The sequence below is a fragment of the Pseudopodoces humilis genome, chromosome 10 (genome assembly GCF_049639895.1).
Source record: "Pseudopodoces humilis isolate 2021_Gansu_Grassland_sample_001 chromosome 10, ASM4963989v1, whole genome shotgun sequence".
Lineage (NCBI taxonomy): Eukaryota > Metazoa > Chordata > Aves > Passeriformes > Paridae > Pseudopodoces > Pseudopodoces humilis.
Window position 1 is genome coordinate 21466806 of NC_142209.1, and position 27059 is coordinate 21493864.

General features: G+C 42.1%; 1 protein-coding gene across 10 annotated transcripts in view; it reads left to right on the forward strand.

Annotated features, from left to right (window-relative positions):
• Nucleotides 1-376: 376 nt before the first annotated feature.
• The window catches only part of ST3GAL3 (ST3 beta-galactoside alpha-2,3-sialyltransferase 3), a 177454-nt gene continuing 150771 nt past the window's right edge, over nt 377-27059 (forward strand). For 5 of the 10 annotated variants that reach the window (XM_088060188.1, XM_088060193.1, XM_088060192.1 and 2 more), the window contains exons 1-2: nt 3251-3324; nt 4015-4159. In XM_088060188.1, the coding sequence (XP_087916314.1) occupies nt 4045-4159 (115 nt within the window). In that variant the 5' untranslated portion in view covers nt 3251-3324; nt 4015-4044. Of the gene's footprint in view, nt 1485-3250; nt 3325-3682; nt 3850-3901; nt 3933-4014; nt 4160-11779; nt 11805-21717; nt 21724-27059 lie in introns of those variants that run through there. The other 5 variants (XM_088060190.1, XM_088060189.1, XM_088060191.1 and 2 more) reach the window with 5 other exon arrangements.

Sequence of the window (27059 nt, forward strand, 5' to 3'; positions counted from 1 at the left end):
AAGCCTGGAGGCTGATGTGTATATTTGGCATCTGATGCAGATAGTTACAGCCTAACTTCATTTACTGGTGGGAAAAGAACCTGTAGCTGTTATTTATGAGTCCTCCCATATATAGTGCATGGTTCAACCACCATGAAAGAAAATGCAGGCAGGTGTCAGTTCAGTGGGAATGCCTTGTGGTGCTCAGCATTTCCTCATGCACGAGGAGAATTTGCAGAGCAATTTTGGCATGCCACAGGCAGGCTCCTTTCACAAAAAGGGCAGAAATAAGCTTTTCTTATGGTTACGCTGGTGTGTCCAAGTAACCATACTTACTTAAGACATGCTTAGTCCAACATAAGTGTCTCTGCAGCATTGATACAGGGACAGAGGGGTAGAACCCTGCACTGTCTGCTGCAAGCAGTGACCAGCCCTAACTGTTTTGTGCTAATGTAGTCACCAGCTGTGCCCTCTGCCAGAGCCCTTTTTCTCCAAATCATGGCCAGTGCTGCTGCAGGAAATTCCCTGCAGACATATGGGTAAACACAGGCTCAGCAGGTTGGCTACGAATGGGTTTTGTTGAGCAGGATGGGCTAGACCATTTGCCTGATCATTTGGTCAGTTTGGCTTTAAAAAGCTTCAGAGCATTCTGGAAAGCAGCACAGCAATATGATAGGATTTAATCAGACTTAATTATTCCCCTGCTGTCTATCTCCTAGCAACATCCAGCTTGACATCTGCCTGCAAATGAAATGTGTAAGCTAAGTCGGAACATGTTCAGACTAAAGTCCTGCTACTTGAACCAAATCACTCCACTAATCATTGTCTTAATTCATCTCATGGCCATCAAACAGCTGCCAGGCACTGGTACCTGATTTTCCAAGATACACAGCACTCACCTTCTGAGTTTTTTTCCAGGCTGGCAAGAAGAGTGACTTCATCCTGGGCTCTTTGCAGCACACTGACACCTGATCACGGGGTTAGAGTTTCCTGAGTGACAAACACGGGCTCAGGAGCAAGCCCCCGACTTGTCGCAATCTGGCCCCGTGCTGTAGGTCCCCGCTTATCTCATCACTGAAATCAGATCACCTGCTGTGCCCGCACACCGCGGGGTTCAAATGCGGTACAGTCGGGGGCGGTTTAGGTGAAGCTTGGGGACAGCTGGAGCAGATGTGGCGCAGTGGCAGGAGGCAGTGCAGCAGCTCCGTGTCACAGGGACAAGGGCAGTTGAGGTAGGGAGATGAGACCCAGTTTACGCAGATGGAGCGATGAAGAGGGCAAGAGAGGAGCAGACATAAAGTGAGCGTTTGTAAAGTAAAACTGGGCTTCAGCCAGACGTGATGTGGTGCAGGAGTCAGTGGGGTTGCTGGAAGAAATGAGCCCAGCAGCAGAGCCAGGGCCATAGGAGGACGCTGCCCACACCAGCCCTGGCTGCCAGCTTGCCGTGAAGCTGGAGGGGACGGGAGCTGTCTCAGATGAGTGAGAGCAACGAGCATCCTGAGCAGGTCAGCCTTGCGAGCTGGGGGTTGGTGGGGCAGCACCTTGGGGGCAGATCTACAGATGGATAGGGCTGCATGGACATGGTTGTGTCCCCTCTCCACATACCTCCTCGGGTACCAAATACCACCTCAGATGGGGATATTGGTGCCAATGATACCTAGGTGCTTGTGTGAGTCTGTTGGTCTCTTGTGCTGTCTGTAGAAGTTGCTGTTGGCATGCAAAAAACCTAATGGTGTATCAGTGTGACATGTGTCTCCTTTGTGTCTCTGCAGAGGAGCGTGGTAGCTCTGGAAGCCTGGCTGCGTAGGTGCCACACTAGCAACCAACTTGCACTGACTTCATTTGTGCAGAGCACAAAGTGGGGCTTCTGTCTGTGAAAATGAGGCTGTATGAGCCCTCACCAGCTCTCCCTGTGACCAGCAGGAACTCTGCCTTTTGTCAAAGGCAGTGTTCAGCCAGCTCTGTGCTGTTCAAGGCAGTGTCTGCCATTCAACATTGGCACCTGGGCTCACCTCAGTGGGAGCTGCCACCATGCTGGATATTATCTTACTAGGATTCCCTTAAAATCACCTTTTATTTACCTTCTGTTATCAGTGACAAATGGAGGGTCATTAGGCTGGTCACTGAAGATGCCGGCTTATTCCTTACGGTTTTTTTCCTTTCAAATAACTTTCTCTCCCATGACTAATAATTTCTCTTTATCGTTCTGTTTATCTGTCCCTGAGAGGCGTTGTATTAGAGCTTGTCACTTGCCCTCTGCCTAAGGAGCACTAAAAGGCTGTGGGGCCAGCAAGAACGAGGGCAATACGGCAGGAAGAGTGCGGTGCAGGCTGGCCCCAGTGCTGCTGTGCAGTGGGGAGGTGGAGACTGTAACATGCCTGGAAGTGCATGGAAGCTTCACTGCCTGCGTGCCATGAGCCGTGCTGTGCGGTGGAAGGGCAGCTGGGAGGTCGCGCAGCCTGCTGTGGTCCAGTGGCGGAGGCTGTGCCACACCGGGGAGGTGGCGCAGAGCCGTGCAGGGGCTGGGCAGGACCTTGTCGGGTTTGCAGTGCTGGGAGGGTTTGCAGAAGCCGGAGGATGGTGTGAAGGCAGTGGAAGGAATAGATGCTGTGTTGGGGCAGCGATGGAAGCAGCCCAGGGCTGCGTTGCCGTGTCATGGCCGTGCAGAGCGGGGCAGGGCTGAGAGGCCATCGGGCAGTGCAGCACTTGAAGGCAGACGCAGCGCACTCAACGCAGTGCCTGGAGGGCGGGTGATGCCATGTCACTGCAGGGGCCCAGCGGCCGGGCAAGAGCTGAGGTGTCTCAACTGGCGGAAGGCGCAGTGCTGTGCGCTGACAATGCGGAGCTTCACCGCGGGTGCAAGAGCTGGCAGGCCAGCCTGGAGGCGCAGCAGGGCTCTGGAGGTGCCACGGTGTGACTGGGGAGCGGCGCCGGGATTTGGAGGAGGAGGAGCGATGCCCGGCAGCGGCCGTGAGGGGGAAGCAGACCCGCTCCGTTCCGCGCGGCGCCGCCGCCACGCGCAGATTCTGAGGGGCGCGGGGGGCGCTCCGCGCACGCGCACCGCCTCGCTGCCGCAGCGCTCCTCCGGCGGGGAACCCCCTGCCCGCGTGCCATTGGCTGCGGACTCCTCCCGCGATTGGTAGGGGCGCGGCCCCCCGCGCCGCCCCATTGGCCGCCGGCGGCCGCTATGCAGGCGGGCCCCGCCCCGCCCCGGCGCGCCATTGGCGGCCGCGGCGCCCCCCGGCGGCGGCGGGTCCCGCTGGGCGCGCCCGGCATGGCGGCGCCCGCAGCCCCGCGCCCGGGGGCGCAGCCGGCGACCGAGCGCCCGGGGCCGGCGGCGGCCGGGTGAGGAGGGGCGGGGGAGGCGGGCAGGGCCGGTCACAGCGGCCGGCGGGGCGAGCGAGGCGCGGCGTAGCCGGTAGCGAAGCACGGCGAGGCGAAGGCAGCCCGGCGGTGGCGTCGCCGCCGCCCGTTTAAAGCCAGGCTCCAGCCAGCCGCTGGCAGCTGTTAGCCGGCGGACAGCTGCCGTCCTGCCCGGGCCCGGCGAGCCCCTCTCCCCTGGCGCGTTTACCGTCTCTAGGGCAGCGCCGAGTGCCCGGGGCTCCGCGGGGCTCCAGCCGGGACCGGCGCTTTGCTGGCCGCTCCCGCGGGCCCCGCTGGCCGCGGGACACCCGGCGCTGTGGGTTTGCTTCTGCGGCGTGCAGGGAGGACGCGGTGCTCGCCAGGCCTCCGCGGCCAGGGCCGTGCTGGACTCGGTTGTCCGAAGTGGGCAGGAGCGGGGCTGATGCTCTGTCACGGCGTGGCCGTGATCCCCCGCCTCTCCGGAGCGGCAGTGACCCTTGTGACGGCCAGCACAGGCAGATGTCTGGGGTGGGTCTTGTTTCACTGGTGTGCTTTGGGGAACGCGTGTGTTTTAGCTTGTGGAGAGCATGGCTTGGAATCTGTGCATTATGGTGGGTATGGGATTGCATGTTTTGGAGAGGATGCCCGTTTGAGGGAAGGTGGCTCCAACCTCAATCTGTTTTTCTTCCTCAGGTCATGTAGAAGAGCAGATTTAATGTGAAGATGGGACTCTTGGTGTTTATGCGTAACCTGCTGCTAGCCCTCTGCCTCTTTCTGGTACTGGGATTTCTGTACTATTCTGCTTGGAAGTTGCACCTTCTCCGTTGGGAGGATTCAAGTAAGTAGGAGAACGGTGCAACTGTTTCTGGGCTTCCTAAAACGTCTGTTAAATAGTTTCAATCGCGGTGAGATGGTTCTGATTTAGTTGTATTAAAGGGATGTGATTAAGCCCACTCAAATGCTAGAGCTTTTAGTATGCTTAAGGGGTCGAATTTGTGACTACCTAATGCTCTTTATGGCTTTACTTTTATTACTGGGTACAAGAGCAGGTTCATGCTTTATAAATCGAGTATTAGAGGTCTCAGTTCTTGGAATATTCTGCTAGTTAATGATTCCTAATTGTCAGAATAAAGAATTTGTATGATGAGGCTTTTGTTTCCTGAATCCTCTGTGCATTTTAAAATATCTAAGACAAGTTTTGTTATTTCCATCTGGTGAATTTTGATTTCTTTCTGTAATCGTATATGCTGGTTATCTCATCATCTTACTTTGTCCTTCAGAAATCCTCATCTTCCATTTATCTTCTGTGTCGTTATCTGCCAACTATCTGTCATCTAAAGGATGTCTCCCAACCTTTTTAAGTCTAAAGAGATATCTGACCTCATTGAATACAATCTGAGGATTGTACTGTGCAGTAAGGCCATAGAAGGTTACAGTTGCAGTGAGACAGAAATTAAGCTGAACTTTGATTGCTCTTGGTTTTGTTTGTGTTGATTTTGCCTGCATGCAAGAACTATTTATTGAAAATATAAAAACAAGAAAACAATTCCCTTCTCTTACCGTACTGCCCACAACATAAGCCAGCCTTCCTTGCAGCTGTTCCACAGGCTGTTTGAAATGTCTCAGAGCTGACTGTTGCTCCCTGGAACAGCAGCTGAGAAACACCGATCCAGAACTGACAAGAAGCCACTGGTCAAATTTCTTCTTTGCTGTATTGCATTTTTGTGGATGATGATAGAGGTTTCTGCTCCAATGCTTCTTAAACTTAGCATTTTTCTACTTCTACATGCTCCAAATCTGTTGTTATGCGCTCCTAAGAAGTTTTGCATGATGACTTGGACATGACACTTGTGCTGATGCACTGATTTTGACAGGACAACTACTTAGACTAGAACAGGTATTGGAAGACTAAATTTGTAGAAGGAGATGTATAGTGTTTTTCTGAGCAGGGATCTTTTCTTCAGGTTTGTGCTTCAGAGAGAGAGTTAAAAATCTTATGAGTTTCTGAAAAATAGCACTTTTGTTGACTAGGTATAGAAAATACTTCCTGTATGAAAAGAAATACAGTTGTGGTTAAAAGAACAGTTTTGCCATATCTGCATGATGATAACAAGGTGATCTGTTATGAAATTATACCACCTACTATCCTTTACTTCCTTTACGCCACCAGGAAATCATGTTGGACTTCCCAAGGCCTGCAAAAAAACCTTTCATGCCACAACTTGTGTGTGATCTTTGTTACAAATGAAGAAGCAGCTATGTGTTTATGTGCTATGCACCAGGGTGCTGAGGAGGATTCTAGCTTTCTGCAATCCTCTTCAGATTTTGTGCCTTTAGCTGTGTGTGCTATTTGTTATTTGACACCATGTCAGTCCCTGGGGAGTTTTGTGGTAACTTTGGGTTGCAATGCAATGTTGCAAATCTGTGTGCAGACACTGTGGATTTCTATAAACGGAACACTTTTACCTGGAAAGATGACTCTAAGTTGCAGCCTAGTTAGAGTGATTTCCTTTGAGTGCATTGGCAGATTTTGAGTACCCAGGATGTTCTGACAGGAGCACTGTGAGATACCATAACAGACCTTTGGTTTGGTGTGTGTGTGTGTCTCCCTTTCTCTAATATTTGTGTAAAATGTGTCATTAATTTATTCTTGAAAGTTGCATTGCTTGCATTAAGCTTCTTCAACATGTACAAAGAGATTACGCTAGCTTGAGGATTTAGTTTACTGTTCTTTATGAGTTGTCCCAATTGATTTAGGCTGTAGTGCTCCTTCTAGACACTTTAGTGGATTGTGTCTTAAATTTTGGATGTTCTTTGAAATATTAGCATAAGCAGCAGTCTAGCATAAAGGAGCAGATGTTACTTTTGAAACAGTAAAAATGGTACCTGTTTTCAGTTGGTCTTCAGACTTTTTTATGTATTAAACCCCATTTTATTTATCATGCAATTTAACACAGGAGGAACTTAGGCAAATTTCAAGTACAAATTTAAAACCCCATTTTGGGAAACTTGATACAAAGAGTTAATATTAAGCTTCTATAAATCGGCGTTTGAAAGTTAACAAATGACAGATTTTAATTACTTATTTAACTATGATTAGGCTTTCTTGGGAATGTGTAATATGATATATTATATATATAGTATAGTATATATATTATATATATATATATATATATAGTATATATATATAGTATAGTATATATATTATATATATATATAGTATAATGGGGCAATTGTACTTTGTATTTGTTGAAGAGGAGTCGGGCTTAGTTATGTGAACCAGACAGGTGGTGTGTGATAATTGTTGTGATTTTATTTCCTGAATTACAATGCAGTGTGTGACCTTGTAAATTTCCTTAAGATTGATATGATAATGCTGATGTCCCCAAAGGCAAAACTAAGTCAGTTGTGTTAATTTTGGGGTCCTTACTAAACAAAGACCATTGATTTTGTATGAGTTATCTTCTTATGAAATTTTTTTCACTTTTCTTGTGACCAGTGCCTTTCATCTGTTTAATAGCGACTCCCTAGCTTCAGCAGTGAAATTCATCTTTGTTCTGCTCTTTGTGCTGGAGGAGGTATGAAACTAAGCTGGTCCCGACACCTGACACCCCTGCAATCTCTTCAGAGACTGGTTTTAGTAAACAACACCTGAGTTTAATAATGGAAACAAACAAATTTGTTGTAGAGTACGGTGGAAAACACTTGATCTGCTTATTTGCTGCTTGTGTGGTTTGTTCACTTAATGTTTTAGAAGATGCCTGTGCCTATCATTGTAATGGATGAATTTGAATGGTAACTGTGTAAAGTGGTTTACTGTGTAAACTGGTCAGCCTGACACTTGGATGTTTGTGTATTTAGCTGCTAAAGTAAATGAATAGCTAAATTATATTGTTTATATGTACATCCAACCTGTACAAGAAAGGAGGCTAAACTTCAAAATAGACTGAAAGATACACATAAATATTTCTCTTAATGTTCCCTAAACATTAAATGTTCTTCACTTAATGGTAAATCTGTCCTCCTGGAGTGATGCCTTAGTGAGTACTGTGAGATTATTCTCCTTCCTGTGTGACTCTACACCTTGCCAAAATACAAAGGGGAATAGGAAATAATTAATTCTCTAAGGCTTATCTTTACTGTGACAAGAATAGATTGAATTCTGCTAATGTGAACTAATTAACATTGAATTAAGTTCAACTACTTCTATTCAAGACAAACCTCCAGTGATTGCTACCCCTCTCTCATCCTTTCAGTGAGTATCATGACTGGCTACTCTTCCCCAAGCCTTGTTTCATGTTGGTGTCAGAATATTGTGAGTTCTCAGAGCAGCAGCAAAATACAAAAATAAGGGGTGTAATGCTGAATGCAGGAGAGCCCTTGAGTTCTGGTGATTGTTGGGAGTATATGAGCAGGGTTTAGGACAGAGGTAAGATTTCCTTTTTCTCTTTCCTGATGTTTGTAATGCAGCTTCAGTCTCTGAGGTAGTGGTAAGAGACGTGTGCCGTCCCTGCACGTTCTTCCCAGGCAGGCAGTAACGGCGGATTCCACAGCTCTCTGGTGAAGTGTTGAGTTGCAGGGAGGTGTGCTGAGCATGTAGAACTGATAATGATGTGGGAGACAAACAAGGAAATAAATAGTTTGTAATCCGGTTTGGCTGTCCTGAACATTCTAGAAGGAATTTACAGGAGCAAATAATTTTACTGCTGTTCTTTGTGTTTCTGGACACTTAGTTGTCAGGGGATCTTGCATTGTAGTGATGCAGTGGTAGTGATAGGAGCAGGCTTCGAAGGTCTGAGACATGCATTGCAGCCTCTTTCCTAGTAACTTCCCATCCTATTCCTTCCCTGATGCATTTGGCTCTGAGGAGGAAGGAAGATGTTATCTGTACCACTGAGAAGATCCAGCTCCTAGGAGAGTGCACTGTTGTCTTGGAAAAGTGTGGTGGGAGATGGAGTCTTGCTGACAGGGCCTCCTAGGTTTGCTTTAGCGGCTAGGAAGAATGCGTTTTTATGTGTAACAAAGTTACTAGTGATGTTTGTTACTTAACCTAACTTTTGCAACTTCAAATGAATTGGAAGGAAGGAATGATTCTATTAAAAGCATCCTGCCAATGGAAATATTGGATTTATTCCCCCAAGGCAGCTTTTGCTTTTTCCTTCTCTCTCAAAGTATTGAAATGTACTTGAGACAAGGGCAGTGTGATTCTCTTTTCTTGTTCTCTACTGTGTTTCTCTCTACATTAGCATTGAACTAATTTAAAGAAATATATACTCTGCATGAAGTAGTTTTGCCAAAACCCACGTTAATACAATTTGAGCTTGTCAGTTTGAATGTGGTTTTTGAAACATCTCCAGGTATGTTCTGTTGATGTCTCCTTAAAAAAATCAAGTCACTATTCTGTCATCTGTTGCTCTGTGTTATTTTCAACTCTAATTCTGGCAAGACAGGCAAAGAGATAAAGCTTTGTGAAGAGAATTTCCGAAGGTATTTCAGGACCCTTATCCTTTTTACTCTTTTTTTTTTTTTTTTAATGTCTGTTTCCAAGGGAACTGCGGAGACATAAACAGGCAAAACTGACTCACTTCTGGTTGCAGGTTTTTAATCTGCTTGCATTTCCATGGAAACCAGTCATGCAGCAAAAACGGCTGAATTAATCAAAAGCAATCAAACCTTTATTATCAATATAAATACTGTTTCTTCTCTTTCAAAGTGAAATGGTAGTTTTGTCAATTCTTGTGTTAAGGTCTAACAGTGTACTGAGAAAATGGATCTTCTTGCAAGGGTTTGGAAAATGTGTACTCTTTCTCAGGTGGCTAAATCCTCATGGGTGTGTGGTGGCACAAAGGGTGGGTGGGTATGACTGTTGTGTCTTGGGTTCCTGGGAGTGCCATTTGTTCTGCGTCAAGGGAATGGATCTTATGTACGCTGACATCTGACTTCTGTTCTTTGTTTAATGAAGGACCAATGAAAATACATTCAGTTGGTGTGTGAACAACTAGGCCATGAAGACAAACTTGTCCTCTTTGTGGAGAGTCACATAATGGTTTTGTGTTGTCCTGTGACTGTCCTACTTGCCTTTGCCAGAAGATGGGAATGCAGGAGTGCTCCTATAAAAAATAACAACTCCAGGCCAGCTCAACTTGGCTCTGGGACCATAAATCTGATGAAAGTGGTTTGAGCTGGGATGGCTGAATTGATGGTTGGGTGGCTGAGGGAGCATGTTTTTTGAAAAGGCACTCACAGTGCTGTTGTGAAGGATAGCAAGCAAATGGTGATGGTAGCAATTTTAATTGCTCTCTATGGTGTTAGCTTTAGGGGTGTGTGTGTATCTATTCTTTAAAGCAGACTTTATTGTTGTTGCCTCTGCTTCCCAGGCTGGAAAGCCTGACCTTGTGGGCATTTCTTTTTAAAAAAAACTCTTTTGGGCAGTATTATGCAGCACTCTAAGCTTCCTGAAACAGTTGCTTTTTTTTTTTTTTTTTTTTTTTTTTTTTCTTTGCAGAAAAAAACTGGGTACAGCACTGAGATGGATTATTATTATTACTGAGATGAATTCTTTAATTTGAGTTATTAGGAACTTTAAGGTTTGTTTCATTCACTCAGCTGTAGTTTGTGTTAGTGCTGTACTCTCTGCACCAAAATTGAGAAAAAAATTTTAGAAAGTTCTCATAACATACATCCAGCTACAGTTTTAAGGATCTCTTTGATAGTTTTCAGATGCTTTAGGGATTTGAGGATCACAGTAATGCTTTTTTGAAATGCTAAAAATAGCAAGTAATGTTATTGAGGCAGCAGTGAATATTAGAAACAAAGATCTAAAAATAGAAGTTAAAACAAGAGTTGTCTGGTAAAGTAGCTTAAATTTTCTAAGATTTCTCATATTGGGCTGAAGTATTACACTTGTGTTCAGCTTGAAACTTAAAGCTATAGTGTACTAACTATGGTGAATAATGCACTTATCTGTGCAGAACACAGGAAAAAATTGTTTTGGTGTCCAGAAATTGCCACTGCTCAAGTTACTTTGTGCTCCCTCTTAGTCTGCCAGAATAAGGAGTATGGCTAAACGTAAACTCCAGCGACTCCAGGACACTCAGTTGTGGTAGTATCTTTCACTGCTGTAATTGTGCCAGCTATTTCTCTCTTGGCTGGCAGCTGATTGCTCTTGCTCTGGCTGCTGGATGTAACCGCACAGAACTGCCTGCCCGGCTCACCCGAGGCAGCTGCCTGTGTGCCACCAGGACAGAAGAGACAGTCTGCTCAGTGAATGTGAATCAGAACTTCCAAGACTTAAAACTAAAAAATTCACGAGTGCCTCTCTGTCTTTTAGAAGGCAGCACTTCGCAGGACAGACAAGGAGCATAGGGGAATGAAAGTACCTCATCTTTTTCTGATCTGTTACTGCTTATTTACTGAAATACCCAGCATTACTTTATGACCCTGCTGTGTCTCCAGGAATTTTGAGTGCTGCTATAATGTTAACAGTGCAGGACAAAACTCTGCAGGGGCAATGAGAAATGATGCATGACAGAGCTGTTGAAAGAGGGAGCAAGTATAACGTGCCTTGTCCTTGGGATTTCTCCAGAGGAGGAAACTCCCTGAACATTCTTCTGGCTTTAGGAGCATATCAAGGAGCAGGTTTAGTGAAGGTCATTAAGGGCATAGCAACCTGAGCATGTTGCGGCTCCAGGGGTGGCTGTAACATTGTACTTGTACTATCTTCATTTGGGCTTTCTTGGGTTACTGTTTTAGTTCTGGGCAAGTGCTGACTTTTTAGCAAGATTGAAAAGTAAGGTGCAAGAATACTTCTCCATCTCCTTTCTCAATGCTGGGCCTTAATTTTGCTTTTCAAAATAGTAAGTTGCTCTTGCTTCTCTTGACAGTGACTGTCTTGATGCTGTTTGAATCCCTTTCTATTCCTTCCTCTCTCCATTTGTGTTATTACCTGATAGGTACAATTAAGGAACTTGCCCAGTTTAAAACAGTGTGATTTTTGTTTGTTTCACACAGTTGATCTCAGCCTTAGTGTTTCACTTGCTCAACTTGTGCATTTTCTCCTTGGCCTCCCCACAAATTTTTGGGAAGTGTATGTTCCTGTGACTTTGGATGGGTGAATTGGGAGAGTGTTCATAACGAACAGTACTCAGGATCTAACATAGAGCCAAAGCTGTGTCCTCCAATACAGATTTCCAGAGGTCAAAGTCAGCAGTTTTCCATATTCTGGAAAGGTACATTGCAGTGAAAGCATTTTACCTCTAGTAGCAATTGCTCTGCAGCTGAGTGCTTTCAGAGGTGAAAGGATTTATTCATCTCAGCTGACTGTGAACCCCTTAGCAATGCGTTCAGCTGGAAACAATACCTCCTTGTGAGAACTGTGTCATCTGTGTTAGTGAGTGGTTCTCTGCCTCTCCTCCTCCTCCTCCTCACCGTGCATCCCCCCAGCTCTCACCTGTGCCACTGCAGCACTGGCTGTAGTGATAAAGGTATTGCCAAACTCAATGGGAGCTCCCCCCATCACTCATTGGATAGAATAGATGGCACTTTTTCTGTTGACTTTGATACAGTCAGGCTGGCTTTGGGCACCTTCCACGCTCATTTCAGTTCTGTTTCACATCGATTCTACTGATGCTGGGACAAAGGAGGTAATTTGTGATTTGTCACCAGTTGGACAGCCAGTGCTGCTGTGATCTGACTGTGGCCTTGGTACTGATTCTGACTGTGCCTGTCACACTCAGGGATGTTTTTCAAAGGAGATTTTTCCTAGTTTGTTATCTTCTTTCAACAATGTCACTGTAACATCTCATTTTTTGTCATTGCAGTCTGGGTTTACATCACAGTGTCAGGCTGAGGCAATAAAGCAGCCAAACAACCTGGGTATGACTTGCAAGGACAAGTACACTTGGGTCATGAGGTATAGCTCTCTATGAATTATGTATCCCTTCTGCACTTCAGAAGGAATGTAATTGTGCATCCAGGCAAAAAGTAATTTATACTGTGCGTGCATATCTTGAATAGATGTTTGAACCTGAGGTAGCTGATTTCAAGTGGTTACTCCTTCATGGTACTGGGTGATTATATTGCTCTTGTATGCATTGCTTTCCTGAGGAGGTAACAGTGTGTGAGGATAATGCCAAAATTCTAGTCAGGTACAGAAACTACAGAATGTTTCTTAACCAGTTCTTGGTATTTTGCATAACCAAAGGCTTCAACAATCCAGGAACTGTATGTCTCTGAGGGTCAGGATTTAGCATTTCTTGCTCAGTTCCTTAAAAAAAATAAATCAGAATGTATTAAAATCTGCTATTTCCATTTTTAAGTGCATATCAACATGCATGTGTTTCTTTCATATCACACTGGGATCCCTCCCACTTTAACTTGGTTCTGTTACAGCATGTCACTTTTTCACAGTTGTTATCCTGTGGGTTTCAGTGTTTGGACACTGATTAAATGTGAGTCATCAGAGCTGCAGCAGTGCAGGAAGTGTACCCCTTAATCACTCACAAAAAGAGTTAATAATTACAGAAAAGTTTAACTGATGTATTTTATAACTACAATGAGTATGCATGTTCCAAGGAGTATCTTCTTTCAAAGCACTATGAACAGCTGCATGTATGCTTTAAAAGAAGTAGTGAAAAAAAATTATGGCACAGAAGTCAATAAAAGCTGATTTTTCCCAACAGTTAAGTAGCTGACGGCTTCCTACTTCTGAAGCCTTACCCTTATTGTTGCAAATTTAATAACTTATGAGTGCAATTGCATTTTTTTGTCTTTGTTACAAGTTAATCAATCTCAGAGTAACTATAAAATACAATGTAAATATTATTTCTCAGCTGTAATTGTGCCCAGCCACCCTAATAAGAATATGTACTGAGGGACATTTCTTAGGATGAAGGGTGATGAATAGACTTGACTCAGGCAGGCAGAGGAAGCTGAGGCACAGGAAAGTCAAATTTTTCTACGTCACACAGCAGCTCAAGGGCAGAGCTATGAATAGAATAAAGGTCTCAAGGTTTTTCATCTCAGTCCAGTTGGCCAAACGAGACTCGCTGTCCTATAATTACACATTCTATGTCTGTAGTTCAGGAGGGCAGCAAGATGTTGGAGTTGCTTGCTTGGGGCAGAGGTCATGTGTGGATGCTTATGAAAGCACAGGCAGTATTTTGGAGCACTGTATTGATAATAAAGCGTGGTCTGCATGGGCAGTGCTGGTGGTGTGACGTAGGTACGGTAATTAGGGTATGATGTGGCTACTGTGAGTTGCTGCTAAAAGCTGCCTCAGATGCATCTGTGCAAGTGCCTTCAGAACTAAGCATACAGCTTGAACTGTTGTGAATTCTGGCCTGGGGCTTTTCAGCCTTTACATTTCCCCCATCAAAGACCCTGTACATCACAGTTTCTAGCTGCTTCAATATCAGGGAGTATTTTTTTTTATAGTGGAAAAGTTTAATTTTGCTCTCCATATATAAGCACAGGACTCTCTGTTCTTCTGTTGAAACTTTAAGAAAATACATGTTCAGGCAGACTAAACTTCTAGAATTGCTGCTTAAACAATGAAGGACTGAGCTTTCAGAGAGGAATAATGAAACAGTTCAGGCTGTTTTAACCATAGCAATCACTAATGCTCTGGGTATAATTAGAAACCTAATTACTGTGAATTTACTTGCAAAGACTTTTCAGCCTTTTGAGACTTGCCCCATACAATTCTATCAGGTTCCAAGTGGAGCATGGGCGGTTCTCCATTAAGCTCTTAGGAAATTAGTAATGCTGTTTTTTTCTGTTAGTACTGCTGCTATAATCTCTGTTTAAAAGTGCCTTATCTGAACAATGGAAAGGCTTTTATTATTTTTCATTATGATTCATTTTAACATTATTTTCTATATCTTTGAGTCCAGAGCTTTTGTGTTTGGGTCAGGTACTTCATTAGAAGCAAAAGCCTGAGATAATGCAATGCAAATTGAATTACAGTGGAAAAATGTGTTAATTTTGATTGAATTTTCTGATTTTGCCTCTTATTTAACAATGCTTCAAATATAATTTTAATATTTCTAAACTTTTGAAAGATAGGTTTATGCATTGATTTTGATTAGGTATGAGGAAGAAATTCTTCATTGTGAGGGTGATGAGACACTGGAACAGGTTGCCTGGAGAAGTTGTGGATCCCCCATCCCTGGAAGTGTACAAGGCCAGGCTGGGTGGGGACATTGACCAGCCTTGTTTATTACAAGATGTCCCCTGCCCATGGTGGAGGAATTGGAACTAGATGATCTTCTAAGGTTCTTTCTAACCTAAACCATTCTGTCATTGAAAAAGAGGCCTTATTCATATTAGAAAAACATTAAAGCTTCAGCACTGTATAACAGTATATTACTTCTCCTCACTGTGTATTTTATTTCCCATGAAGTTGTTTTTATAATTACAGCATATTGTATTATATAACAGTTTGTCCTTCATGAATAGAAACTGCCATTATCTGAATCGATTTTGGGCTGGTGTTTTTTGACCTTTGAACGTCTTGTTTCTTAATGTAGTTACTAATAAGTAACTTGAAATAAGATTTTTTTTTTCCAATAAGAATTAAAAATAGCTTGTAAGGTGGAGCTAGGTACTCTTTATGCTGTACTCTCCTATGTGAATTACACTTCCTGTATCAAAAGATGGATGGATGGATGGATGGATGGATGGATGGATGGATGGATGGATGGATGGATGGATGGATGGATGAAGGACTAGAGAAAGCTGCTGTTGTGTGGTGGATTTGCCACTCTTCTGATACAGTCTTGATGCAGATGCAGAATTCCTTCTTTGTGATTAACTCTGACATCGGGAAATGACAACTGAGAAGTCAGAAGAACCGTTAGGGTAAGAGCAAAAAACTTGGTATTGCCAAGTCCATTCATTTCTAGAAAACTTCATAATTACAGCATTAAAAAGAGCTAAGATAAGAATTTCTTACTGCAGACTTTGATGTAATTTCAGGAAATTAGGGCTACTTTAATTTTGTTTAATGTGCAACCATGTGGCCAGAAAGGTTTTGAAAAAACCCTGAAGTGTCTTGGCTGTTGTGTATTAATTGCTGGTTTTGACATAACTTTGTACTAGTGTAAGTATACTTTGCTCAGCAGTCGTGTGTTTGCTTGTGCCTTTGCAGGAAGGGAATTACCCCATAAGTAGATTTACTTATCCTTGTCCCCATTCAGTGAAAACTAATCTTGGGATAGTTTCTTTCTTCAAGGACCTATTTATAAAAATGTCTGAGATGGCTGTATGATAAATTTTTTCTTCTTCCTGTGTGAGCATTTTCTTTTTCATGTTTTATACTTGTCTGTTTCTATAAGCAGAAACATGCCTCATGCTTGAAGTGAAAGTTGCATGCATTTCTTTGTGAAGAATTAAGTTTTTTGCCTGGTTCTGTGCTCCTATTTTTTTTTTTTTTCCCAGTTAAATACTTCAGTCTTTGTAAAGACTAAATAACATGACAGAGTAGGTAATGTGAAATGTAAAAATGTAGGTAATGTGTGTACTGGAAAGTTTCTGCTGAGCTCCTGGCTAAGCAGTTTCTGCTTTTCTGGCTTGCGTTCAGATATTCTGAAAAACTTGTTTGTGTAGTGAATTGGTCCAGGGAACTGATACTGTGTGAAAATACAGGGACCTTCTCTTCCTTCTCCCTCCAGCTCTTTAGGAAAAGTTATTTTTAATCTCTTATAAATGCATATTACAATATTGGCTTTTTGCAAAATACTGAAATGGATGTTAAACGTTTCTATTAACTAAACTTAGGCATAGTAGTGAAATAGCTGATATAGATATGTTTGTGAACGGCCTCCTTGGTTGGGTAACATCCAATGGACATATGATGAAGACCCCTGCTACTGATATGCCAACTATCATCACCTTCTGAAGAAAGTACAGACTAAAACCCGAGCTGGGGGTGATGGAAAGAACGGACTAAAACCACAACCGAGAGGTGTGCGTGCTCTAAAAAGGCGTTCCCGAGGAGGAGTTATGCTAAGAAGTTCTTGGAACATGTAAATTAATTTTTAGGAAAAGTTTGAATATATATGATTGCTTATGAATATGCAATAGGCTGATGCAATAGAAAAAGTATATAAGGAGTGTCTCCGAACTAGCAAGCGTGCTCTTAGCCGAACACCAAGCACCCGGCCGTTAATCTTTGCTTTATTATCTTTGTCTCCTATTGTCTTTTATTAAACTTTTGAATTTCCCCAGGGAGCGAGGCTGGTTTTTGGCTTTGGACGTGCGTGGCTGCGGGGGGCTGCGGCGGCCGGGCCTGCAGGGCCGCCGGGCACCGCGCGGGGGCAGCAGAGGCCCGGCCCGCCCGACACCGGGAAACGCCGGGTCAAAGAGCCCACGGAAAAGCCCACGAGCAAAACCCCGGAGCATTCTTACTGTCTGCAGTTACAGACCGGCAGATGCCATCCCCTGGGTGAAAATTAAGAAAACATTCCACGGAGTCATTTGGTTTTACAGTACCTTAATTTGGAGAAACCTTGCTATTTATATCCACTTATATTTAACGCTGTTGCCTATAGCTATTTTCATTATCTGATCAAGTCCCATCGTGTGACAAATTTCTGGTTTTATCTCATGACACTCCTGTTCAGAAGTTCTTTACTAATTGGTGGAATTTTTTTTATTTTACATTCAGTTGAAATTCTGAATTTTCCCAAAGAATCTGGAGAGATTATACAGGAATATAAGGCTTTGAGTACCATGCTTGCATTCTTGCAGGGAGAAGAAAATGTAGACAAATCTAAAATTCTCAGGAAGTCAGACTTTGCCACTTAATTTATTTACAAAACAGCTTGCTCTATTTAAAGGACTTCTGCCAGCTGAGGAGAGAGAAGAAAAGATTTTACTACTTAATCTTATCTCATGGGTTGTTGCTGTGGAGAAAATTTGGATGCTTCTAATCTTGAAAAATTGGAAGATCCAGAAAACCTGCAGATCCTTCTGCAGAGGTTGAAGTAGGAGGAAAATAAAAACACATTTGATAATTTGTTTCAGGTAGAATTTATATGGGAACTGAAGATGAAAATATGCTGCAGTCCTCTGACAAGTGATGACAGCATGTTTATAATTATTAAAACAACTACTGCTCTTAGTTTCACGAACTTTAAAGAAAGAAGTAAAAGAAAAGTTTTGGGAGACAAGTTTGTGTTAAGAAGCACATCTGTTTATATGTGTCTTGTGTTTCATGGCAAAATCTGTATAGGTGAGTTCTGCCCCTCTGTCACTGGTAACAGTCTTGGTGTAAGGACAGCTGGGGCTGCTCAGAACAGAGGCACAGGCAGCAGAATATCTCAGAAAACTGTCAGTGGTGTTAGCAGGCACTGTTGTTTCTCCCATCCTATTCTCCTGTCTTCCTGTAGTGTGTGACCTTTCGTTTCCTGAGATAGATATTATCTATCTTTTTACATAATAGTGCCTTTTAAGATTTTCAGACATAAACTTGTCTGACTACTTTGCAAACCTATATGAGAGCTTCTGTTACCATCTTCACATAGTATTGAGCTTCCAGACTAATGGTGTTGTCTGAAAAAGCACCCCTAAAGCCTAGTTAAAACATAAACGAGTTAAAAAGAAGGGGGGAAGATAATTAATATTTCTAGAAATGCTTGATAAAATTGTCCTAAATGAATGGCAAAGTATTCTATTTGTATGTTTTTGAAAAGGTGATTAAGAAGAGAGGGTAGTGAATGTTTAACTCTGGGTAGAAATTACATTAAGACTCTAAAGAATTTACCCGGGTTCAGAAAATAATTTAGCATCTACATAGAGCTTGGAAAGGCTAAGAATGTGTGACTAACCAAGATTGTAGAAAGCCAGATTAGGAAGGAGAATGAATAGTATTTGAAGATATTAAGCTTCTTTATGTAAACTTACTTGGGAAAAAATATATTATAATTGAAGCTGTGCTTTTCCAAATGTTTCCTATGCTGTAAGCACCTGAAAGATTAAGTGCACATTCTACATTATTTCTTTGAAAGCAACTAATCTTTGTACTTCTTAGGTTTGCACACTGTAACTGTTGACATGAGATCAGCTTGAAGATGAAAGTAGATTTATTCTAGCAAAGCAGGGTGAGATTGTGAATTAGTCTTGGGAAATACCAGAATTAGCCATATTCAGAAATAGAAATATTAGATATGTTCAGAATCTCCATCTCTATTCTGTTGTTTGAGGCAGATTTTTTTTTGCATCTCTCACCTGAGTTATTTGTATATTTCTTTCTGATTCCATTTAGCCCTTATCATTGGAGGCTTAGTAGTAGAAAGAGCTCTTTTACTAGAGATAACTGCAGTACACTCCAACATTTGTGTGACTACATGTGTAATGTGTAAAAAGTGGGAAAAAGAACACTTTCCATCTTATATTATGTGTCCAGATATAGTAAGCTAGAGGAAAATAAATCTACATGGATAAGTTTTAATGTTCAATTCTTTCAGGTTTAAAACACCTTTAAAAAATCTTAAGTGTTTTTAAGAATAGAGCAAGACTGCAAAATTAGATTATAACACTAGTTGGAATGAATGTATCTAAATTTCCAGTCCAATCTCCTGGTCAAAGCAGCATCAATTATCAGCTCAGACCAAGTCTTTATCCAGTCAGGTTTTGAAAACTTCCAAGAACGGAGGTTGCACAGCCTTTCTGTCCAGTCTTTTCCAATTCTTCACTGTCTTTGTGGTGAACAGACTTTTCTTTACACCCATCAGTCCAAACCTCTCATTTCAACTTCTGCCCACTGTCTCTCATCGTGCCACCATGTGGCACTTTGGGAACCAGGCTCCATTTTCTCGGGAGCTCCCTGCAGGTGCTGCCCTTTGGCCTCCCCCAGGCACTGTCTTCTGCAGGCTAAACAAGCTCCTTGCCCCAGTCTGTCCTCACAGGCCTTGTCAGTGCCCTGGTGTTTGATCATCTGCACAATCCCTGCACAATCCCTTGTTTGTCTGTGGCCCTCCCTAGGGACCAGGCATGAGGTAGTAGAACAGAGGGTTCATTGTCATTTGGAGTGGTGTGAGTTTTTTTTTATATTTGGGTATTCCTGTATCCCTTGTCCTAAACATTGTTGCTGTTTAGTGTCAGTTAAATTGTTCTGTATACTTTTGGGTACCTCACTTTCTGTTTCAGACACCTCTTTATTGTGCATTTGTTGCACTGGAGGTGCTCATTTTGGGAATTGGTTGAAGAAATGTCAGGTAAATGAGGGGACACTTAATATGGAACGTACAATATTGAATGTATTGAATATACAATAACAATGTAGATGTTAATGTTGCTGTCACAAAGACCTTTTGCTTCTCAAGGGAATCAGTCCAAAAGCAGTTACTTTTAAGGGAGTATAGAACAGAGTGATGAGTAGAAAAACAGACTTCAAGTACTAGGCACCCTCTCTGGGCAACCTCTTCCGTTGTGCTCTGCTAGAGACATTTTTCCCAATGTCCAGTCAGAACATCCTAATCTGTAACTTGTGGCCATGGTCACTTCCTTCCCCTGAAGAACTTGCAGGATAGAGTGGGAATTGAATATGTGTTCCATATGCCTACACTTTTTTTTTTTTTGGTTTATAATTGTAGGTATAAAGCAAAGACCAGAAGACAATGTGAGAAGTAATTACCAAAGTAATCAGGGCTGTCTCTTGAAATTTCAGAAGTCAGCAGATGAGAAGGTCAGTGAGGAAAGGCAGTGGCTGTATGTGCAATACTTCTAATTTAGGCTCTGAGTGCTTGACACACAGCTGTTTAAGTAAGCTCAGGATAACAAAGAACTGTTTGGAAGAGGATGGCTGTTACTGACTGCGGTGTAATCAGAAGCTGAGGACTCGTTTGAAGATGATGGTTGCAAGGGGGGCCATGCATGTTGTAATCAGTTCTTGCTGGAGAAAGCAAAGCTGCTGAAAATAGCTGGATTGGGTGTGAACACTGCTGTGTTTTAATGACTTCTGCTGCTGCCAGCTATTAATGATAGGCATGTCTGGATTGTGACTAAAAATGTGGAAATATCTGGAGTGTTGAACATAGGTTTGTTCATTGTTGAAGTGACTATAGTGGGGTTGCAACCCATTTCAGAGGGTGTTGGGCACTGCAATGTGTTGCATCCAAAAGGAGTGGTGTCCTTGAAGTCTCCCTTGTGTACTGATGTATGGTTTTTCTAATCCTTATGAGCATTTGTGTTGCTTATTTGACCGTGTTTCAACTTTCTGAACATCTTTCTTCAATTCAGTTTTCTTCAAGTTCTGCAATTCCTGCTATAGCACAGATGATGTTTTCCAAACTATTTTTGAGGTAGTTTATTTTTTCAGTCAGGCATCTACACTAAGCTGTTTAAATCTCTCCCATGAATTGCTTCATTGATTCAAAGCTCTGTGGTGTAGGAACACTGGAGGTATTTCATTAATTGTGCAATAAGATATATGCTGGTGGCAACCATAGTGTTGTATGTTCCAGATTCATTTCCCTTTTGAGTCCTTTTAGCCATTGCACAAAATTGTCTTTCTGCTTGCAGTGACTGCACCAACAGTGTGGTTGTCTCTTCCTCATAGCAGCTCCGCTTATCATCCTTGAAAGATGAAATTTCCAAAGCTACTAACCCATAACAAATACCATAATTTCTTTTCTTTTAGTAGGAGTTGAGAAGCAAGTGTACTCCTCTTCTAAGATATTTTGTCTTATATTTTTTATCAGTTCCTCCTAGTGTGTACACTTTATAACACATTTTAATTAAAATCATTATTTGTGGTATTTCCTTTGTCCATGTCCAGTGGGAGCTGGTGGGATGAATGTTTCCAGAAGGCTTCATTTTGTGTTGATTGCTGGGTGGTTCCCTTCCTACATCCTGTACAGTGTGAACCCTCATCTCTGGAATGTCTGTCTGGTCCAATAAAACGTTTGGGGAATGCAGTTACATGGAATCACGTGGGGTATAAATCCCCTGCAATTGTATGTTGAATGTTGGGCTCTGACAGGATTATAAACACGTGGAGGTGCTTGCATATTGCAAGTTTCATCTTGAAGATAGGAGCAAATCCATGTTAATAATTTTTAATTTCTCTTTTCTTCCGTGTTGTTTCTCCATCAAGGCAAATGGTTTTTTGGCTTCTCTTAAAGGACAAGCTTGAACCAGTCTCAAATTTCTAGAGGGATGTTCGTCAATTGTACTGAGAAAGAAGTTACATTGTTGTGATTGTAACCTTCTTAGGACTTGGGTTGTATTGAAGAATAATGTTTCTTTGGCCATAAAGCAGAAGCTTCCTTCCTTATTTCTGTCCTAGTGCTAAAACTGGTTGAAAATCTCTTAATTATCTCTTTTTTTTTTTTAAAGCACCGAGAGCAACAAGATAATATCAGCAAGTGAGAATACTAGTCCTGAACAGTCAGTCTGTAGGTAAGAAAGGGATAGTGTTAAGTTCCAAAATAATTAAGTTTTGAGAACATAATTTGTATTTATTTTTAACTTATTTAAATATTTATTTTATGTACCTCAGTGCCATTATCTTGCATTTTTGTATTTTTGTACTCTTGACACTCTGTCATTTAGTCCAGCTACCTCACTGGCATTAAGAAGCAGCAGGGACTGAGCTGGAGTACAAGGCAGTTTCCTTTCCTTCTGTGTAACATTTAGGTACCTTCTAAGATACTTTAGTAAACACTTAATTTGAAAAATTATTGTCCTATGCTTTTTAGGTTAATATGCTTGATTTCTAGTACTGTGTGTTTTCTTGATTATCTGATCTTAAATGTTACTACTTGTTTTAGAAGCTGTATATTTTAATAATGGCTATTCAGAATGTTTTTCTTCATAGGAAATTGTAGCAAATAGCCCTGGAAAGTACTACAGGAGGTCTTTATCTGGGCTTTTAGAAATAATATATTTGACATCTCTTTATTCCAACATATATTATTAGTACTCTATAAAATCTAATCATGGAAACTGGTACATCCTATCCCAGTGCTTAATTGTTCTTCCCTCTAGACAGATTTTTCCTGATGTCTTCTCTAAATCACTTTGAATACAATGAAGTCATTTGTAAGCTTCTCTGACTTTCATGCTCTCTTGTTTTAATTTTTTTTCTCCCCTCAACATGTGTTTGTGAGTTTTAGATTAGTTGATAAGCTTCTTGCAGTCTTATTTTGTACAGATTTGGGCTTTATAATCTTTCTAGTGGAGAAATTTTTGAAAATTTTAAAATATTAAACATTGTTACTTGTAAATAATCTCTAACTTGTGTGTATGTTTCTTGGAGTGTGGTACTCCAGCACGTATTTCTTTGGAGGCTCTATCTTCATGACTGGAATAGAAAAATGTGGTTTGCAGTTGTGCTCTAGTTGATGCTTTTCAGTGCAAAGACATGGGGGTTTCAGTGTTGTGGTGCCAATTCAGATCAGCCTGCTGTTCACCATAACTCATTACAACACCATGGAGTCCCCTCAGAAGTACTTTGTTCCCTTGCCAAGATCAAATATTTGTATACTTGCCACACACTTGGAAGTCATGTTGCTGTTGCTCTGAAATGTATGAAAATGTGGTTCTAAGTCTTTTCTGATGGAAAGACATTGAACCATCTTTGGAGCTTCGAAGTTGTGTCCTTTGGTCAAAGGCAACTGACTGCTGCCTTCCATCGCTTCAGAAGAAGACAGTGCACTGGGTGGAAGTGTCTTGTTGACAGTATAGTTAAGGACAACATGTTTTGTTCAGTTTCTTTTGGTATTAAACTCTGTAGACATTTTCTGTTATGTGTCACCCTGCCCTGAAAAGCTTTTGAGATCAGATAGTAGAGGTTTCTTTTCCATTGCAAGTTGTACAAGTTAGTTTCTTCTCTATACAGAAGGAGTTCTATTTTCTGTGTTGTTTTTGTTTTTTTTTCCTGTAGTTCTGGATTATACTTCAGTGTATTCATTGACAGTTCAATTTTGGCACAGTCATCTTAAGCATGTAATCTAGTTAGAGCGTTCCTTGCTCTTGTATGTCTTTTCCTCCTTGTGCTTGTTCATACAGGCTGCCTGTGGTGAAATGCCTGTGCTTCAAATCACACTTGGGGGCATTTCTTATCCTGTAGTGCTCATACAATTTGTGCTTATCCTCCCTCACGCTGCCTTCCACACGAGGGGAGAAGAACAGTAGTACTCTCAGTTTCTGAATTTCTCTGCTTATGAAGATCATCAGCTGGACACTGTGAGGGTGGTGTCCCCTCAGCTTCAGGCTTTTGCTGAAGCTTCACAGTGACCCTGTGTGGATGGGTCTGGAATCATAATCACAGGGAAAGCCCATGGGACTGTGCCTCACCTCCCTGTTTCTGCTTTTGCTGTGGTGCATCTGCAGTGTGATGGTCCTTCTTACCGCATGGGTGTGCTGGGTTATCACAGGATATCAGAAGTACACGAGTCTTCCTGTGTTGTTATCCCTAGGGCCATTTGCAAGATGGGATGTAGCCTTTAAGTTGCTTTTTGAAAAACTTTGTGGTAGAATATTTGGATTTGTCTCATGTGTGGCTCTTGACTGGTTCACTGAATTTAAAATCTAAAACCCCCTATTGGCTTTACAGAAATGATCCAGAAAATATTACTGTGGTGTTGAGTGGGTCTTATCTTCCTTAGAGGATAGCCTTCAATTTATTTTCTTTTTGTTAATTTAAAAATTATTTTTAAGGCTAAAACTGTCTTTTTCTAATCACAGAAGAAACTCTTGGGACAATAAATAGATTAACATCATAACCAACCCAAAACCTGGCTTCATAGTAGGAAGAAACTAACGTATCTGGAATATCTTTACAGGAAGTGAGATAATGAATGGATAAAGCTAGGTAGGTGCTTTTGATGGATTGAATGTTCCCCATGGTCAGGGCTGGATTTCACCTTATGCAGTGCAGCTTTGGAACAGCAGAGGGTACTGTTGATGCAAGATAAAAAATGAGGTTTTTCACACCGAGCTTGGAATTTATTTTTTTTTTGCTCCTAATTTGTTGTTCACTGGAACTGTTGACATGTAATTAGTTGCTGTTAGATCACTGCCTCGTCTTCATAGCATGCATTTATGGATTTGCTAAGTAGTTTTGTGGAGAATCCCCCAATTAAGTATGAATATTTTCTCATTACTTTTGCTGTCACAAGAAGTGATTCAAAGATGTATATTCAGATACAGCTTGTTTGTCCTTCAGTGTTGTTTTAAGACTGTTCCTTCTTTGTTCTAGATTGAGGAGTTGATTATGCTGGAACTCTCTAGAGAGTTTTTCTACTGGAGATAAAAGTATAAAAAAGAAGCAATAAAAATTTGAGGACAAAGTTGCAATTATTCCATCTCTTGTTGGACAGCCCTTCTCTCTCCTGTGTTTTATTTACCACATTCTTGCACAGTCTCTGGCTGCTGTTCACCGAAGCTGTGTTTTATTTGAATGTCAACAGGTGGGCTGTTATTTAAGACCCGCTTTTAAGGAATGTTAAGGAATGTTACCGTTTTGCCAGGGATCATTTCAGTTCTGTGAAAACGACCTGAGCTTTCCAAATCTAAGTTTCTGAGAGTACAGTTACATACTATGTTGATTTTTGTGGTAATCTGCTCTAAGTGACTACATAGTAACATTTTTAAGGACTATTTTTGGTGACTTTTGTGCAGTTTTTCAGTGATCCAATTTACCACCTCCCCTCAGCCTGTGAGCAGTTGTCATGGCACAGCTGTGCTGGGGGCAGTTGCAGTGATGTGCTGGGCCACACAGGATGTGAAAGTTTCCTAAATTTTGCTTTGCTGCCCAAGTATCCTGTGTGGCCTTGGGGTTGGTGTTAATTTGTGGCTGGAATTGGTAATCCTGATGGAAGTGAGACACCTTCAGTTTGGTCACTGCTGTATTCTCACTCTACTGTAATGTACTTATGGAAATGGTTTCAAACTGAGAGTGTAGGTTTAGACTGAATATTAGGAAGAAATTATTTACTGTGAGGGTGGTGAGGCAGTGGAAGAGAGCTCCCAGAAAAGTTGTGGCTGTCTCATTCCTGGAAGTTTTGGAGGCAGGTCGCACAGGGGTTTGAGGAATTTGGTCTAGTGGAAGTTGTCCCTGCCCATGGCAGGGGGTTGGAACAAGATGGTTTTTAAGATGCCTTCCAAACCAAACCATTTTCTGGTTCCATGGAATTCTGGTACAGGCTTATCTGATATTAAGTTGGCAAAAAGAACTACTTTGTGAGTGAAGTTTTCTGCTTTGCAAAGTGATCTAAGCCATGGTGTCAGAAGACACCCCTTGTAGGTACAAGATTTAATAGGTATAGCGGCAAACTCACTGAAGCACTTCATGTGCTGAGTCTACTTCTCATCATGGCTTGTCCTCATGGATAATTTTACAGGTACTACAGTGTGATTTCATGGAGAGAAGACCTTATGTAGACAGGCTTGAAAAAGAAAAAATATTCATAGGCCGCAGTAACTTTTTCCAATCTATCTTCATTCTTCTGCATGTTTCTGGGATAATAGGTAGCTTTTGGTGATGGAATCTGTTGTGAGCAGGAAACAAGATGCCTGGTAGGGGTAGAGCTACAGTGGAGGAGGAGTGGATAGAAAGGTATTTATGTGCTTTTGGGCTTTGGCAATGGGAAACACTGCTAGCACTAGCTATAACTGTGTTTTGAAACATCACTTGCATTCTTTGTGCTTCAACCCTAACCCTCACTTCTACAGCTTACCTTGAGCCAGCTGTTTCTGTTTGACTGATGGCATAGCAAACAATGCCAGCCTACTGCAAAACAGCAGAAAACCAAAATGGAAAGGCATTTTTCCAGTATGAGCTTTCAGCCAGGAGAGTCCTTGTGATGGCTCAGAGGAGGAGGCATACGGGAATGAGCTGTTTGGGGCTGTGGTGGGAAGCTGTGCCTTGTGTGGCATCACTGTAAATTTTCACTAGAAGAATGCAGGGCATTAATAATAATCCAAATAAAATAAACCCACCTGCTTGAAATTTTCTGAGGAGTGAAATTTGTTGGGGGAATTTGTCAGTGTGGGGCACTTCAGTCATGTTGAATATGTTGAACAGCCATAAAGAAACTGCCCAGATCCTTCTAACTCAATTCCTGGCCATTGTATTTAACTGTCTGCTTGTGAAAGCCTGTAGTAAAACCCAGTTTATTATGGGTAACAATCGTGACCTCAGCAGGATGGCTGGATTTTCACTCCTGGACTCAAATAGTAGCCATTAACAATATATTTCATTATACTGGGAAGGAAATTCTTTTTAAGTGAACCCTAACCTTGTAGTTATTAGATTTACCCTGTGCTCTATTTGGGATAAATTGCGTTCTCACTTTTTTAAGGCATCGTTAAGAATTTTTGCCTGGCATAGTATTACCAGCAAACTGGAAGGTTTGTCTTTTTTTGCAGTTGATTCCTCTGCATTAAATTTGTTCTGAAGCAGTCTCAGTTGAGGGGCAGTACTTGCACTAAAATCCTAAGAGTAATACTTATTTAGAACACAAAGGTGTTTTACAGAGTCACAAAATAGTTGTAACTAGGAGGCCCCCCCTTAGTACAGATGTGGTTTTTTTCTTTGGTTTAAACAGAATTTCCTGCTTTTCAGTTTGTTCCCATTGCCTATTGCCCTTTCACTGGGCACCTCACCTCTGAGCCCGTCTCTGCCTTCTTTAATCCTTCCCATCAGGTTATGTTACTAAGGTCCTCCTGAGCCTTCTCTGCTCAAGGCTGAACAATCCCAGCTCTCTCAGCCTTCCCTCGTGGCAGATGCT